The 18,425-nt window shown below is 42.6% G+C and overlaps 1 protein-coding gene across 5 annotated transcripts in view; it reads right to left on the reverse strand.

Annotated features, from left to right (window-relative positions):
- Nucleotides 1-18,425, reverse strand: part of cax1 (cation/H+ exchanger protein 1) — a 64,387-nt gene extending 45,962 nt beyond the window's left edge. For 3 of the 5 annotated variants that reach the window (XR_012101469.1, XM_073066824.1, XM_073066827.1), the window contains exons 1-5: nucleotides 18,225-18,425; nucleotides 9,305-9,445; nucleotides 3,959-4,086; nucleotides 1,417-1,522; nucleotides 376-492 (exon numbers count right to left, since the gene is read on the reverse strand). Coding sequence is in view for 4 of the 5 variants with exons in the window: in XM_073066824.1 (XP_072922925.1) it covers nucleotides 376-492; nucleotides 1,417-1,522; nucleotides 3,959-4,086; nucleotides 9,305-9,445; nucleotides 18,225-18,288 (556 nt within the window). In the remaining variant the exon portion in view is untranslated. Of the gene's footprint in view, nucleotides 1-375; nucleotides 493-1,416; nucleotides 1,523-3,958; nucleotides 4,087-5,709; nucleotides 5,891-9,304; nucleotides 9,446-18,224 lie in introns of those variants that run through there. The other 2 variants (XM_073066825.1, XM_073066826.1) reach the window with 2 other exon arrangements.

Below are 18,425 nucleotides of genomic sequence, written 5' to 3' on the forward strand. Positions count from 1 at the left end.
CAAGATGCCAACTGATATGGTCTAGTGATATCAAAACTGCAGGAATTACAAGTATCTAGCACATAACTAAGAGTAAGTGTTCAAAAGCCAATTCACCTGATAGATCCTTGCAAGGAAATAGATTCATGAAACTAATTAATTTTGCATTTTGAACTCATTTAGAATTTAACAAAATTCATGCAAGGAGATAAACGTCTATTTTCCAATTTTCAAATTACCTATTTAAAAAAGAACTAAGACAGTTTGCCATCTGATGTGTTAGATCAAATAAATGTTAGACCATAACAAGTACCATCCCTCCTTAAAGACAACAATGGTACTGCAGATGCAATTCATTACTTCACGCTCAATGTTCCAACGTGCTGCAGTACCTACCATAAGGAATTCCCACGATGGTAATAAACATAACTAGAGCAACGAGAAGGTAGAGCAGGGAGATCCACCAGCCAAACAGCAGCACATACAACACATTGTCACAGGTAACCAGAGATCCTGAAAGACAGTGAATACATTGTAATACAGTCACTGGATTTCATGCTGTCCAAAGTTTGTTGGGTGCATTCCATTTTAGGGAAGGAATGCTGAAGCAATTTGCAGAACTAAACAGGATTCACTTCTGTATCCCCAGTGGTAAAGTAACAAATCAAACCTGCATGCTCGGTGATATGGATTGTCACATCAGCTGCTAGCCAGTGAGCTAACAGAATCTGGAATTTGAATTTAGTAGATCAAACGGGCATCTGGGTACATCAAGTCACAAGCTTAAAATTTAATTTCCCCGAGCTCAACCACTGAGGAAGTTGAAATCACAATGTTGAAAAAAGCACAGCAGCAAATAACATCATTTTCGGTTGTTAACATAACTAACATGTCCCAAAAGACAACCAGCTGTAAAATGCTTATCAATTCTATTCCATATGACGTGAGCTAGATTACATACAAATACAATCTTGGCAAGTTTAAATGCTAGTCATTCACATTCCGTCCTTCTTCACCTGGCCAATATTCTTTCATCTGCTTTAATTAGATAAATTATTTGGTTTTACCCCCAGTCCTAATGACTGCTCTCTATTCAAATTATGATCCCAGGTTCTAAATTCATGATACAGAAAATACTGCCTTAACTTCAAGTCCTCAGAATCCTGTACATTTTAACTCAAGGATTCTACTTATCTACAACACAGGGTAAATTTAACTGTTTTTGAAAAATAAAACTTTTTGACATAATTACATAGTTTGCAATGTTCCATTTACTAATACACCACAATCTGCCCCACCCACCCCTCAAATACCCTACACAAACAGATTGGGATGTTAGAATATGAAAAATATTCAAAAATAAAACCATCCAATTTCGACTCAATATCTCATCACATACACAGGGACAAAATATCAAAATATTTCTTGCAAGATTACCCGGATGTTTGATGACGTTGAGATCAGAATAGAGTTCTTTCACTATTGCAGAACGGTCTTCCCAGGGTCTCTCGGTCACATGACTTTTCCATTTCTTAAATCCGAACTACGGAAGTTACAAACGCAGATTGCAAAAAAGATCAGGTAAACCAACCACTGCTTGTTTTATAAACCCTGTCCTCCACACTTACATAGGAAAAGTAGACAGGATAAACTCTTAGACAGGCGCATTGGTGGATATTAAGAGGGAAATATTTCTTCTGTCAGTCACATTCACTGATGACAATCAAACTTCCTTCAATTATACATGGCATAAAAATGTATTTGCCAAGACATACATTCTCCAAGGATCGTACTTTAATTTTACTTCATGTTAGCCAACAGCAGTGATAAAAAGTAGACTTAACCACAGGAGATTTTGTGCCAAACTCCCATCAAAAGCTAGCTAAATTTTTTAAATCTACAGGTGATAAGCCAATTTACTTTAAAGACTTGCACAGTCAGAAGAGCAGATTAAGTGCAGCATGTCTACATTTGCTGATGACACTAAACTGAGTGGAAAACCAAATTGTACAAAGGATGTGGAGAGTCTGCAGAGAGGTATAGATAGGTTCAGTGAGTCTGGCAGATGGAATGCAAGTCGGTAAATGCGAGGTCATTCACTTTGGAAGGAAAAATAGAAGATCAGAATATTATTAAAATGATGAAAGACTGCAACATGCTGTTGTATAAAGGCACTCGGGAGTACTTGTGCACAAGTCACAGGAAGTTGGTTTGCAGGTCAAGTCAAGTTTGTGATCATTTAATTATATACATGGATATCACCAAACACCCTGACCAGGGTGTAAAGCACAGTAATACACATAACACACAATAACTTCGGAAAGTAAAAATTACATCTACAAATGAACCCACAAATTAAATATTGTAGGATACAGTACACATTATCCAGTGACACTTTTGAATGCGATGCGGCAGGGAATTCAGAAGCTGAATGGCCTGAGCAAAGAAGATGTTTCCCATCCTGACTATCGGAGTCTCATGCCTCATGGTGGAACGTCAAAGAGGATGCTGGATGGATGGGAGGGAACCTTGATAATATTAGGGCCTTGTGTACGCAGTGCTCCTGATAATGTCCCCGATAGATGATAGCGACATCTCTATGACCCTCCTGGCCATTCTCACGGTCCTCTGTGGTTTATTAAGAAGGTAAATGGAATATTGCCTTTCATTACTAGAGGGACTGAATTTGAGAGCAGGGAGGTTAAGCTGCAATTGTACGGTGTATTGCGAGGCCACACCTAGAGAAATGCACGCATTCTGATCTCCTTACTTGAGGAAAGGCAGATTGGTTTTGGAGGTGGTGTAGAGGATGTTCACCAGGTTTATTCCAGAGATGAGTGGCTAACCTACGAGGAGAGATCGAGTCCGCTCGGACTATACTTGCTGGAATTTGGACGATAAAGAAGATATCTTAAAGAAATGTATAACACTATGAAAGTGAGAGATAAGAAAGATGCAGGGAAGTTGTTTCCACCGATGGGTGAGACTAGAGCTAGTGGACATGGTCTCAAGATTCAGGGAAATAGATTTGGGACAGATCAGAAGGAACTGCTTTTCAGAGGGAATAGTGAATCTGTGGAATTCTCTGCCCAGGGAAGTAGAAAGGTCACCTCATTAAATATATTTAAGCCACAGTTAGATAGATTTTTGCATAGCAGGAGAATTAAAGGTTATGGGGAAGGCAGGCAGGCAGAGCAGAGTCTACGGTCAGATCAGACAAGATCTTATTGAATGGCAGAGGAGGCTCAACGGGCCAGATAGCCAAATCCTGCTCCTATTTCTGATGTTATTGTAATTGGAGGCAGGCAGTATATAGATATTCAGTTGCCTTTCCGAGGATCAATCACAAAAGGAGGAAAAGCAGAGCTACCTCCCCCTCCAACCAAGCTGCAGAATCTAAATCGGATTTTGGAAGCTCTGATGGAGACTGCTTCCACCACTCCCGCATTGCACTCTGTTAAAGACCACGCTTTTCCATTGTCCAACAGAGCATTTTGTCTCCAGACCATAAGATATAGGAGCAGAATTAGGCCATTTGGCCCATCGAGTTCTCTCCGGCATTTCATCATGGCTGATCCATTTTCCCTCTCAGCACCAATCTCTTGCCTCCCCACCCCCATAACCCTTCGTGTCCTGATCAATCAAGAATCTATCAACCTCTGTTTAAATATACCCAAATACCTGGCCTCCACCACTACCTGAGGCAAAGAATTCCACAGATTCACCATTCTCTGGCTAAAGAAACTTCTCATCTCCGTTCTAAAAGAACACCCCTCTAGTCTGGGACTCTTAAGACTCTCCCACCATAGGAAACATCCTCTCCACATCAACTCTGTCAAGGCATTTCACTATTCAACAGGTTTCATGAGGTCACCCCTCATTCTTCAGAATTCCAGTGAATACAGACCCAGAACCATCAAAGCAAGAGATACACATCCAAACTGACAATACCGGAGTACAATTGGACTGAGTCACTAACCTTGTAGTTGTTGGCTAATTTATGGGCCTCCACTTCATTTTCTGCCAACAGTGTGGTCTTTGTCATCAAGCAGCCCGGACACGTGATTCCTTCACAGGAATGATTTTGCGTCAGACTTGAACAGGTCACTGTAACAAAATCAATCAAGACTTATTTTTAAGAAAATGAGTGATTATTCAACCCTTACCACAGACTTTACAAATAGGACAAGAATCAACATATTAGTGGTCTGTACCATTTTTAATTTGTCCATCCAAACACAAGTGATCTTCCCAAGTCACTCAATTACGAGGGTCAGAGTTATTTTGTAAAACAGGAACAGGAGCAACACTATTCCAAATACAAAACTTCACAGGACGCAAAATATAAACTGTGACAAAATAAAGTCATATCTCTGGTTCAGCAAGTAACATATTTTGAAACAAATCTTACCTTGACCACCATATTTCAAAAGAACAATGGCAGTATATATATATATATATATATATATATATATATATATATATATATACATATAATCCATTATACATTGTCATATGATTTCTTTATTGATCAGACCATTGAGGCTGGCGTGGTAGTGCAGTGGTTAGCACAGCGCTTTACGGTACAGGGAACCAGAGTTCAATTCCTACCACTGCCTGTAAGGGGTTTGTACATTCTCCCTGTGACCGTTTGGGTTTCCTCCAGGTGCTCAGTTTTCCTCCCACAGTCCAAAGATGTACCAGTTGTAAGGTTAATTGGTCATTGTAAATTGTCCCATGATTAAACTTGGATTAAACCTGAGCAAAGGTGGTCGGCGTGGCTCAAAGGACTGAAGGCTTGTTCAGTGATGTATCTCAATAAATAAATAGAAATAAGGAACAGATCACAAAAAATATGTACTTAATCACATCAAGTTTGTGATCTCTTGATCAAAGTCTGGATTGAGAGTGTCACCACACAGTGGCTGTTCTACTGAAGTAATACATTGCACAATGACCTGAAATATGTAAAATGAGCAACCAAATATCAACTGCTGACATTACTGCTCAGCAGATGGAGGCACTGTGTCAGGACGTGTGATCCAGATCACGCCAAGCAGAATACTCACTCCAAAGGGTTAAAGAAACTGCACAGCTGCCTCATGGTTCAATCCCAACATCGGGTGCATGAACTTTGCAGTCTCCACTAGTGACCACATTGGTTTCACTGGTGCTCTGCCTCCACCCATATCTCAACAACATCCCACAGTGCAGCCAAATGCCAAAACACATCATCAAAGTCTAAAGGCATGCAAGAGATAAAACATGGCGGAGCTAGAAGGAAAATTAAAGGGAAATGTAAATTCTCCACCAAGAGTTAGCATGAACGCAATGGACGGAATGGTCTCTCGCATCATTAATAACCCAATTCCAATTAATCTGTCTTGAATACACTCAGCAGTTCTTGCAATTCTCTAACTTATACAGCCGTTTGCGTGAAGAACATCCTGGGCTACTGAGGTCATCGTGGAATGCATTACCTCAGCAGAAGAACATGACCCGGTTTAGGATGGTGCTGCTGATGCCCAGAGCCTACTTATCAGTGGCAAAATACACAAACAAATTACTAAAAACCTTGTAAATAATACGTCATTATTAACAATCACTGCGAACAATGGAGAAGCGAGCAGAGGCAAAGCTAGATGAGTGGAGGTGGGTGGAGGAGGCAAGGCAGGAGTGAGGGAAGTCCCAATATCTGATCAATTTAAGCGGCAGGCCAGTTCTACTCACTGCTCTACGATGTTTACTCGGCTCTGCGATGAACTGAGGCCGTGGCCTGCTCCGGCTGCAGTGATGCCTGGCTTCACGTCTGTGGTCCTGCGATGTTTACTCGGCTCTGCGATGAACTGAGGCCGTGGCCTGCTCCGGCTGCAGTGATGCCTGGCTTCACGTCTGTGGTCCTGCGATGTTTACTCGGCTCTGCGATGAACTGAGGCCGTGGCCTGCTCCGGCTGCAGTGATGCCTGGCTACGTAAAACTGCAGTTCTGAGTGCTATTTGCTTATTTTTATTGCTTGCACGATTTTTTTCTCTCTCTGCCTAATGGCTGTTCAATGGTCTTTTTTAAAATGGGTTCGTTTTGGACTTCATTGGTTTTTGGCTGCCTGTAAGGTGACGAATCTCAAGGTTGTGCAATACTAAATGTACTTTGAACTTCGAAGAAACTGACTTCCATTTCAGTTACAGTTACTTGCTCCTTTTGGAGACTTTACAGCATAAAACCATAAGACAAAGGAGCAGAATTAGGCCATTCGTCCTATCGAGTCTGCTCTGCCATTCCATCGTGGCCGATCCCGGATCCCACTCAAACCCACACACCTGCCTTCTCGCCATATCCTTTGATGCCCTGACCGATCAGGAAACAATCAACTTCCGCCTTAAATATACCCACGGACTTGGCCTCCACCACTGTCTGTGGCAGAACATTCCAGACTCACTACTCTCTGGCTAAAAAAAAATTCCTCCTTACCTCTGTTCTAAAGGGTCGCCCCCCCCCCCCCCAATTTTGAGGCTATGCCCTCAAGTTCTGGATACCCCCGCCATAGGAAACATCCTCTTCACATCCACCTTATCTAGTCCTTTCAACACTCAATGAGATGCCCCAGCATTTTTCAAAATTCCAGAGAGTACAGGTCTAAAGTTGCCAAACGCTCTTAATACGTTAACTCCTTCATTCCCAAAATCATCTTCGTGAACCTCCTCTGGACTCTTTCCAATGACAACACACCCTTCCTGAGATATGGGGCCCTAAACTGTTGACAATACTCCAAGTGCGGCCTGACTAGTGTCTTATAAAGTCTCAGCATTTTCTCCTTGCTTTTATATTCTATTCCCCTTGAAATAAATGGCAACATTGCACTTGCCTTCTTTACCACAGACTCAATTTGTAAATTAATCTTCTGGGAGTCTAACACAAGGACTCCTACGTCCCTCTCCACTCGATGTTTGAACCTTCTCCCCAATTAGATAATAGTCTGCACTATTGTTCCTTTTACCAAAATGCCTCATCATATATTTCCCAACACTGTATCCCAACTCCCACTTTTTTGCCCATTCTTCCAATTTGTCTAAGTCCTGCTACAATCACATTGCTTCCTCAGCACTACCTACTCCTCCACCTATTTTCGTAATATCAGCAAACTTTGCCACAAAGCCATCAATCCAAACCATTAACAAACAATGTGAAAATTATTGGTCCCAATACTGACCCCTAAGGACACCACTCGTCACTGGGAGCCAACCAGAAAAGGCCCCTTTTATTCCCACTTGCTGTCTCCTGCCTGTCAGCCATTCCTCTATCCATGCCAATATCTTTCCTGTAATACCATAGGATTTTATCTTGTTAAGCAGCCTCATGTGTGGCACCTTATCAAACGCCTTCTGAAAATCCAAGTAAATGACATCCACTGCCTCTCCTTTGTTCACCGTGCTTGCTACTTCCTTAAAGAACTCTTAACAGTCAGGCAAGATTTCCCGCTACAAAAACCATGCTGACTTTGATGCCCTAGTCTGCCCTCATATTTCATCTTTTCCATTCTTATGGCTTTTCAGTTGCTTTTTGTTGGATTTTAAAAGCTTCCCAATCATCCAACTTCCCACTCGCTTTTGCTACCTTATATGCCTTTTCCTTGGCTTTTATGTAGTCCTTAACTTCTTTTGTCAGTGACAGTTGCCTAGCCCTGCCACATGAGAACTACTTCTTCTGTGGGACATATCTATCCTGCGCCTTTTGAACTATTCCCAGAAACTTCAGCCATTTCTGCTCTGCCGTCATCCCCGCCAGTATCCACCTCCAGTCCACCTGGGCAAGCTCCTCTCTCATGCCTCTGTAATTCCCTTTATTCCACTGTGATACTGGTACATCTGACTTATGCTTCTCCCTCTCTCAAACTACAGTATGAATTCAGTAATATTACGATCACTGCCTCCTAAGGGTTCCTTTATGTTAAGCTCCCTAATAAGATCTGGGTTTTTACACAAACACCCAATCTAAGACAGCCTTTCTCTGAGTAGGCTCAAGCACAAGCTGCTCTAAAAAGCCATCTCATAGGCATTCAACAAATTCCCTCTCTTGCGATCCGACACCAACCTGATTTTCCCAATCCCCTTGCATATTGAAGTCCCCCATTACAATTGTGTCACTTCCTCCGAGATACTTCAGCCCAGAGAAACATCATCCCTGCATCTACTTAGTCAATCGAGTAAGAAACTTTCTATATTTTAATAAGATCACCACTGTTTTTTCTAGACTCAAGGTGTGGACCCAGAAGACAATTTCACTCCACAGGGCAAGTTGCCATCACAGAAACCGATCTGGCAAATTTGCATTATAAACAGACTGTTGTAGACCGAATAACTGTGCCTCTACTATTTGGACTCCAAATCGAATGCTTTCAACTGATTTCTGTCCATTAACCAATCTTCATTCCCTACTTGTAAAGCAACCCTGATCCTACATTCTCCTATTGGGTTTAATTACCTCACTTACCATCATCATGATCTACTGAAATGCCAACTTCACCAGAGCCACTGGCTCCCCTTCATTCTACCCATTACATTCTTAAACAGCTAAGGTTTTGTCAGACAGTATTTTCCTTTCAGAAATCCATGTCAAATCTGATCTGCAATCACACTGATAATTCTAGTTCGATAATGAAGTCACCCTTGCAATCTACCTTGTCATGGCCCTTGGACCTTCACGGCACTTTCTAAGCGTGACATTATATTCTGCGTTGTGTTTTTGCTTTCCTCTTTGCACCACCTTGATGTACTATGCTCTGAATTTATTTGTGTGGACCGAACGCAGAGCAAGTTTGTCACTGTCTGTACAGTATATGCGCCAATTATAATCCAATGAGTTTTCAAATCCCCACTGCTACTGATGTAGTTCTCATTTTCATTTGGCCTTGTTGCCCAATTTTTGGGTTTACATTTATTACTGTGAAAACAATATTGTGATTTCTGGAATTTTAGAAGATGAAAACTAGTACACCCACCACAGCCATATTTCAAAAGCTTGGGGTGAAGATCACTGGGTCTTAGAAGGGTGCTGGGGGGCAGCAAAGTCAGACACATTAAACTTTTCCGTACTCTTAATAAAACTAAGGGACAAGAGGTTCTGCAGATACTGGAAATCTGGATCAACACACACACACACAAAATGCAGGAGGAACTCAGCAGGTCAGGCAGCGTTTATGGAGGGAAATGGGCAGGCAGCATTTCAGGCCATTCCAAAAGCGGATCTAAAAGCACCGTGTAAATGCAATGGTTTCCAGAGGGGAATGAACATGAAAGGCGTGATTGATGACCAGTTCGAAAGGACTAACCTGCATGCAATTTTGGTGCAAGTGGTGAAGGAAAGTCCATCAGTTCAGTCTGCAGATGTAGTTCACACTGCCTGTCCCAGGGAGTCAGAGGACAAGGAGCTGCTTCAGCCCTTACAGAACTCTCCCTCCCAAAGTCTATCACTGGAAACAAAAACCAAAACATCCTCCATAAGATGGTGGTTTCATATTCTACATTAACACTTACACCCGTATAAAGTCACAATAAAAACTGCTGGACTGCCAAAACCAAGGAAGCCACGTCTTATTGGCTGGATACAAAGTTGTCTCACCTTAGGCAAGGAACTCATCGTATGGAATTTCATCAAAGACGTCTCGCTGTATGGCGTCTGATCAAAGACGTCTCACTGTACGGAATTTTGATCAAGGACGTCTCACCGTATGGAGTTTTGATCAATGTTGCTTAATGCTTGGAAATCCACTGCCAATTAATCCATAGAGTTTAAGGATTAAGGAATCCATAGAGATCAGGTTCAGAGTGTGTAGTGCACTCAACAGAATGCATGAAGGGGAATGAAAATTGTCCCACACTCAGTCATTTTTCAGCAGATTCACTTGCATTTGAAAAGCTTGTCCCTGGGGACTGAAGCAAGATTTCAGGGCAAATTGTCAATGACTTTTTAGGGACTGGGTCAAAACCGCCAAGAGTAGGTCACAAAAATACGTTTATAAAAAGATTCTGTTTTGTAGCTAGAGGCTAAAAAATGATGCCTCAAACATCCGAGAAGCCAAATGCCCGTGAGAAAATGAGAGCGGAGCTAAAATAAAACTGGAATACAACTTGTAAACAAAATAGGTGGAACGCCAGTTTGGTTCAGGTTCAGGGTTTAGACAAGCCAATTGTCATTTTGGGTAAAATAGGCATGGTCTAGGCTGGTACAATCTAGTTCAGGTGCTTGGAGCAGTTATTTAGACCTCCTGAAAAGAGACATTCATTGTACAAGAAGATCAGAGCGCCGACACAGAAGCACGAATCTATAACCCAGGATGCTGGCGTCACAGGCAAGATTAGTATTCATTACTCATCCTAAGTACCCTGCTGTCTTCAAGCATCTGTTGTTTTTGAAACTCTACAGTGTCTTGGGGGTGGAAGGTGCTGCAATACCCCATGCAAATCAGATACTCTGACCATGGTTGGTGGTACAGAGATATTCAGATAGGCTTTGCCTTGACGGCAGGGTTTGAATGTTGACAGAATTGAACACGTAGGTAAATGAACAACGTTCCACCTAATTCCCAAGCCATGCCATCTGGATGGTAGGAAAAATCTGTAGACAGACTAAATCAGACATTATTGTATTTGTGGGCAGGACACATTTAGCCAACATTCTACTGCTGAATATTAGCTAGTGTTTCAGTTGCTTTAGTGCAGAGACAGTTCCTGTACACAAGATCAAAAAGAAAGACAATCATGCCAAAGCAGCTTGCAACTATAAAGAGGGACTTGGGGGGGGGGGGGGGAGGGGTAGCTACAGATGAACTGTAAGAAATGAGCTAGCCTCTTTCCACAGTGCACAAATAGCACTGTGATAATGTCCAGGGAGATCCATTAGAGTGGGGTTCTTGGGGATACCTTTTAGCCAAAACTCCACTGAGTAACTTCCCTGTTCTTTTTAAAAATAGCGACACTCAAGAGAGCACCATCTTCAGGATGACGCCTCAGCCGACAGACAGCAACTCCAACAGAGCAGCACCGTTTCAGTTGTGTACACAAGTACCAGCTGAGAGCAGAAAGTGAACCCCAGACCCTTTCAGTCAGGCACAAAGTGTGAGCAACTCAACAACAATTTCTTTTTAAAAAAGATATACATTACTACAGCCCAGTAGTTGGGGTCCACAGGTTCAGTGGCTGCTGTTATGTTTCTTGACAGTAGGTGATACGCATCACATTGTCCGAAGATGGCTTTTTGAAGACTGCAATCTCAGGAACAGCAGAAATGCATCTTTCACTTCAGATTCCCAGCTACAGATCTCACATTTGTCTATCATGTACACTCATGGTCTCACTGTTCGCCACCACTGCTGGATGTAACAGTGGAGCCGACCTGCAGCTTGTGGGGTCATTACAGCAGTCCATAACCTGAATCTTTCTTCTAATTAGAGTCCATGGAACCATTTCACATCTTCATGAAATTTACTTGATGATAGAATGAGACACATGACAAAAAACTGGTTTACCCAAACTTGAACAGTTCTGCTCCATCTGTCAAAAATGGAATTTGCTGATAGCCAACCATTTTAATTCCTATCCCCATTCCCATTCCGATATGTTGGTCCATGGACGACACCACTCTCTGGGTAACCTCCAACCTGATGGCATTAACATCCATTTTCCTTCCAGTAATTTTACCCCCTCTTGATTACTGTCCCCCCTTCCCTCTTCTTCTATTATCTATTCTGGCCTTTTAACTCTTCTCCTCACCTGCATATCACCTCCCACTGATGCCCCCCTCCCCCAATTCCTTTTCTCCCATGGTCTACCCTCCTCTCCTATCAGATTCATTCTTCTCCAGAACTTTAACTTTCCCACCCATCTAACTTCACCTATCACCTAGCTTGTCCTCCTCTTCCTCCCAACTTTTCATTCTGGCATCTTCCACCTCTTTCCAATCCTGATGAAGAGTCTTGGCCCAAAAGGTTGACTGTTTACTCATTTCTATAGATGCTGCCTGACCCGCTCAGTTCCTCCAGCACTTTGTGTGTGTTGACCTGCATTTCCAGCATCTGCAGAATCTCTTGTGTTTATAATTATCTCACTATGAATTCAAATATTGAAAGGTCTAGGTAGAATGTATGTATAGAGGACATTTCCTACAGTGGGAAAGTCTAGAAAGCACAGAGTAAAAGAACGTCATTTTAGAACAGAGATGGGGAGGAATTTCTTTAGCCAGAAGGTGGTGAATTTGTGGAATTCACTGGCACAGACAGCTGTGGAAGCCAAGTCATTGCAAGTATTTAGAGCAGAGGTTGATAGGTTCTTGATTAGTAAGGGCAAAGTTTATGGGGAAGGCAGGAGAATAGGGTTGAGAGGGATAATAAATCAGCCATGATGGAATGGCAGAGCAGACTCCATGGGCCAAAGGGTCTAGTTATACTCCCATGTTTTATGGTCTGAAAGGAATGTATTGATGATAGTGCCTCATCACCCAAATGGTACACAAAATGAGAATTGGATCACAGCAACTTCTACCTCTCAAAGCCGGGTTCAGATAAAGGACAAAACACGATTCACGAGGAACGGCAATGGCATGGAATCCATAACACTTTCAACACATTTTTCAAATTTTAAAAGTTAGATGGACTGAAAAGAATACACAACTTGGTGTATTTACAAATTGCAGCCTCTTTCAGATAGTACCATCATCGTTTGTACCATTCAGTCTTGGTTGGTCACCACCCGATGGCAAACATTTCCGCTGTTCCTTCCGCCACTCTCTGTTCTAGTTCTGATGGAAGTTCGCTGACCTCAGGCATTAACTGTTTGACCAGAGGGTTGCCAGCATTTTCTGTTTTCCTTCAGGTTTCTGTGGAGCAGCCATTCCTGGCGTTTCTCCACACCTTTATAAATTATTTTCCTGGTGATTATCTACCTCCATCATCCTTTAGACATTTTACATAAAGACAAGTGTTTATTTTTTCTCTCCATTATCTTCTGCCGGTCATTTTAAAGGAATACAAATGCAGGAGGTGGCACTGAGTGTAGGGCACAACTGAAGCATTGTGGCCAATTCTGGAATCCACCAGAGATTGTGATGGGCCTACTGGATAAAGACTTTCAACCACATTTAGAGCGGTGAAGATGGAACAGCACAGTATGAGCTCTTCGGCCGTTTCCTGTTACACAGCCCATAATCCTCCATTTTTCTTTTCACCAAGGATGAAATGTGCTCCTCAGAAACTAGCTGGTTGAGAAGTTTGATGGATCTCCAATATCATGATCCACAACATACAGCTAAACAACTCGAGAACCAAGGGTCACACTTAAAAAGAATAATGGCACACAAAATAAAGAAAAATTTATAGCCCAGCTATATTACATTTTCCGTATTCACATCCAACTTAACATTCAGTGCATAAAAGTCAATCAGGCATTACCCATTCAAACCTCTAACACGTTCCTCAATTCACTAAATAAAGACAATGGTAGACATACAAAAGCCAACTGCTCCATTTAGCCAACAGTAAGCCACAATCAAAAGCAACAATCCAGAGTTTGCTCTCAAACTTACTGAGAAGCAGTAAAAACGTAAACTACTGGAGGAACTCAGTGGGTTAGACAGCATCTGCTGAGGGAAACAGATCGAGACCCTTCCCCTGGGCTGGAGTTCACATCAGATAAACTTCTAACTTTATTCTTTGTCCTAGTTACTGCAATGAATTATTTTCTTTAAGATGACAACTATAAAAAGAATGCACTGAAAACACGCAGTAATACTGATTTGGTGAACACCCGAGTCACTGGTCTGTCTCCTCTCTTCAAATATCCATAACAATTACAGCATCACATGAGGCAGTGACTAATGTCACAGGACCAGCGCCAAATTGTCCAGCAGATCATGTGTCCAATACTGAACTAAAGATTTGATAACACTTCTGTGGAGTTCATTACATCAAAGTCACTAACTACACGATCAAATTAGTTCTGTACAGTTCAGCCTCATGAATAAAGAAGCTGTCTATTGGACCCAAATCATTCTTCAATAGGTATTAACTACAGGGGCCAATTCTTCGCTGCAGCAGTGAAGCAAAAGGAAACTGCAAACACCAGAAATCTGAAAGAAGAATGGAAAACATGGAACTGCTTAGCGGCATCTATGGGGGCAGAAACAAAGTTATTGGTTCAGATAACAATCTTTCACCAAAGAAAGGCCAACAACTTGAAACATTAACCGTTTCTCTCTCTGTGGCTGCTCTCTGACCTGCTCTGCATTTTCAGCACAGTGCTGATCACCAATACTCAGCTGTGCTGTGTGGAAGATGCAGTAAGGCAAGGGTAAGGAAATGTCCAGGCAAGCATGGATTGCAAATAGAGTGCAGACAGCCCAGGCAAGAAAGGACTTTGACAGGCAAAGCCTCCCTTTACAGAGCAGATTACCGGAGACATCTTCATTTACAGGAGATGTTCTCCTCCAAGAAATCAAAATGGGCTGAATTTATAGTGTTATTAAAACAAGTCATCTCAGATAGTTTAGGATGGTGGTGAATATTGATAGCTCAAGTTGAGGCATTTGATATTGCGGTGTTCGCTGAGCGGGGCAATTAGCTTACAGACGTTTCATCGCCTGTCAAGGTGACACACTCTGCCCACAGTTGTTGGTGTTTCTCTCAGGGACAGCCCATGTTTATATTGCCCCCCCTCCAAATAATCAGGTGTGAGGAAAGTGGTGCAATAAAAAAGCAAGCACTCCCAGAAAGAAACACCAACAACTGCACACCGATGATGTCACCTTGACAGGCGATGAAACGTCTGCAAGCTGACGGGCAAGCTCAGCGAACACCTCAGACAGCAGTGGATTCAAGAGGTACGCCATGGATTTGGATCATTCCCAGGTTAAAATTCCACCGTATAGTAATAGGGAAGCATTGCACCGCTGGAAGTATCATCTCTCCAAAGTGACATTAGTAAATTCTGTCTCCCTCCGTGATCATTTTCAGAGAAAAGTATGCCCTCCTATTGTCTCTCCAAATACCAGATGATCTTGTCCTCATCAGATTACCAAAACTGGGAGCTGCTTATGAATACTGTCCAATATTTCAGCCGCCACACATTGACAGTGTTATGTGAAATGCAAGCCTCTTCTTCATTAGCTTCCTATTCACAGTCAAAGTTCACCACTTCCAGTACACCTTATTAGGAACAGGTGATTAACTGCTATACTTTGCCAGCCCTCTAAATTTTACTATCAAAATTAAAAACAGTCATAATCAGCAAAGGGTGGGAAGTGGGTTTTGGAAAGTAAGATCAGAATTGAGGGAATCACTGTATCGGGAATAAACAAACATTCCACAGATGGGAGGCACAGAAATACATAACCCTTCCTCGAAGATCCAAACAAAAAGTTACATACCTATTGTTCAATAAATAATTGGGAAAACAGAATTGCACAATTGAAACATGCTCAAAGTATTTGGTGAATTACAACTTCCAAAGCTCTCAATTCTCAGCCATTTAAAACATTCATCCAAGATGTTGCCAGAGATCATGAACATTGAAGGCTAATGTCCCCATCTATCAAGGAAGGTGGGGCTTGTGCCTCAATTCGGCTAGTGCAGAGCTTTTTAACTCAAGGGGTTGCAGCATTTTTCTGCACAAGAAAATGTCACTATTTTATGAACAGGCTGCCCTCCAATCTCACTGAACACGCTTCCCCCCCATGATCCTGATGAAATGTGCCAGCCATTCGAATCTTTACCTCCATGCAACAGGTTCCTCCAATGAACTTCTGCTTTCTACAAATAAAAAGACTAGTTCTTCTTGCACTACCTCAAAATGTACTTTCGACTTTAAACCCTTCATCTGAAGCCAGTCAACCAAAAGCCTTGATCTTAAGCCCATCACCTGTACTGGGGCATAGTCTGCTGACGGGATCTTGCAAGCATCCTCTGTCCTGGGCCATTCTCCTGGATGGTAGGCTGAGGCTTTCACCACATCTCCGAGGTGAAGATCCTTCCCCTCCCGGGGATGAGGTCTTTGGAGCATCGGTTGGTATTTCTGTAGCTCTGGGTTTTTAGGGATGGGGTTGCTTGGCCCATGCCCAATCCTCCTCTTTCCACAGCCAGGCTCAGGACTGTCCATATGCAGGACTGCCTCAGAATAGAGGCCCACCCATTTAGAACAGAGATGAAGAGGAATTCTTTTAGCCAGATAGTGATGAATCTGTGGAATTCATTGCCATGGACGCCCGTGGAGGCCAAGCCACTGGGTACACTTAAAGCAGAGGTTGGTTAGTCAGGGTATCAGAGGTAACGGGGAGAAGGCAGGAGAATGGGGTTGAGAAGGATAATAAATCAGCCACGATGGGATAGTAGAGAGACTCAATGGGTCGAGAGGCCTAATTCTGCTAATGTTTATGATCTTAAAACAAAGTACTGTATATGTTGGGCTAAAAACGATTCTTCCCGTGCTTTGGCATTCAATAATTTCATTCAGACAGGATTTTAAAAGATTCTTCCAGCAGATATTAAACCAAAGAAAATGCCCCAAACCAGAAGGAAAAGGCTCAGAAAGTTTAGAGGCAATGTAAGATGCTGCTGCTTTAAACACAGAGAATGGTGGGCACATGGAACACCCTGCCAGGGTTAGTGGCAGAGGTAGCTACAGAAGCCTGTGTGTGGTAGAAAAATAGAGGAAGGCTTCAACTGACCCTAGAGTGGGCTAAAAGGTTGTCACAACATCATGGTCCAAAGGGCCCGATCTGTTGTGTGTGTCACTCCACAGCATTAGTACAAAAGTATCCCTCCAATGAAGTGTCGTCAAAGGCACCACAGATGTGTGATATCCCTTTATTCACAGGATGAGTTTAAAAGTGAAGTATTTTTTCTATTCCCTTGTTTATTTAGCATTAATACAATAAAGTTTGCAAAAGGCTGGAAGAGATACTCATCCCCAAATAAACTTATACACTATTTTACCATAAAACGTCACTCAACAGTTAGCTTTTAAGCATTGTCGTAAGAGGAGGTCAGAGGTAAGGTCTGAAAGGGCACTGGCAGCAGAGAGCATGGCAATAGTGCAGTAATTAAATTCAGAGACAGCTGAAGTTAGAATTGAAAGAATAATGATATCAGAGGTGTATAGTTTACGAAGAAATGGAAGGACAAAGCCATAGAAAGACTTGGCAACTAGGATGTGGAGTCTGCAAACATAAAGCCATACATGAGCAATTGTATCTGACCTCAGGTTTACAGACAGTGCATCAAGATGAAGCAGTCACGGGCACTTTGAATAAGTAAATCTGGAATTAAGAGAGGTGCCGAATGGATTTAAAATGCAGGATTAGATTCAGGCAACATTACAAGAGATGAGAAGAGACTGACAACATGATTGTTAAGTCGCCAACTCAATTTCAGAAACAGTTTGTGATGAGGACTGAAGACTATGGCCACATCCTTCCAGTTGTCAGAGGTATCAGAATCAACCATAATGACTCATTAGGCTACACAGCACACAGTCTAAGTTGTGACAGAAACAATACTAGAGTATCACTACCACTACAACCGATCAACTGACCTAAGGAGAAAGGAGGAAATTGCAAACAGTCATCCCAATATTTAAAATGTGCTCAAACTGTCCACATTTTATCAGCATAAAATTACGAAACAGGAAGTTGAAGTCATTAGCTAAATGGAAACCACTAAAATAGTTTAGTCTAAGTTTGATATTTTACATTTCACATTGTATGCTGAGTTATTATAAGTAGGTAGCAAAATATTGGTGCCCTCCATAAGACCCAACTGTAAGGGATGATACAGATTAGAAAGCCATTCAGCCCATCGTGATGGTGACTATACCACCTCTTTGAAAGGGCTCGCTCTAACGTTCCGGACTTTTCCCACACGTTCCCTCTTGAAACATTCCACTTTGCATCTGATGCTGGATGCAATGATTAGACACTGCATCATCTGGCTTAGCCCCAGCGCCTCCTCCCAAATATCCCAAGAACCTCCTGAATCGTTTCTGAAACTCCTTTTCACCACCTCCAGGTCCCCAAAATCCCAACATCATTTATTAACTGGGAATCGTTGATGGGGCGAGGATGAAGAATGAGTGCCCGATTCTGGCAGCAAGCAGAGCGTCGGCCAGGTGAGTGGAGGTGCGGCGGAGACGGTAACGGGGCAGGGGCAGGGGCAGGGGCAGGTGCCGCTCGGGCGGCCCTATGACGCAGTTCAATCGGCTCCTTACTCAACGCGTCCTGGGTGCTCCGTCTCCGTACGCCCAGCTCGGGCTCCTGCTCTATCTCCGACATGTCGAAGGGAGGGTGGCAGCTGGCGGTTTGCAAGTATTAACCAAGGGACGACCGGCCGGCCGTACGAACTCTCACCAGCCGGCTGAACCCCGCCTCTCCTCCTTTTATAACAGCACACATGTTTCCCGATAGCCGAA

The sequence above is a fragment of the Hemitrygon akajei genome, chromosome 14, assembly GCF_048418815.1.
Source record: "Hemitrygon akajei chromosome 14, sHemAka1.3, whole genome shotgun sequence".
NCBI classification, from domain to species: domain Eukaryota; kingdom Metazoa; phylum Chordata; class Chondrichthyes; order Myliobatiformes; family Dasyatidae; genus Hemitrygon; species Hemitrygon akajei.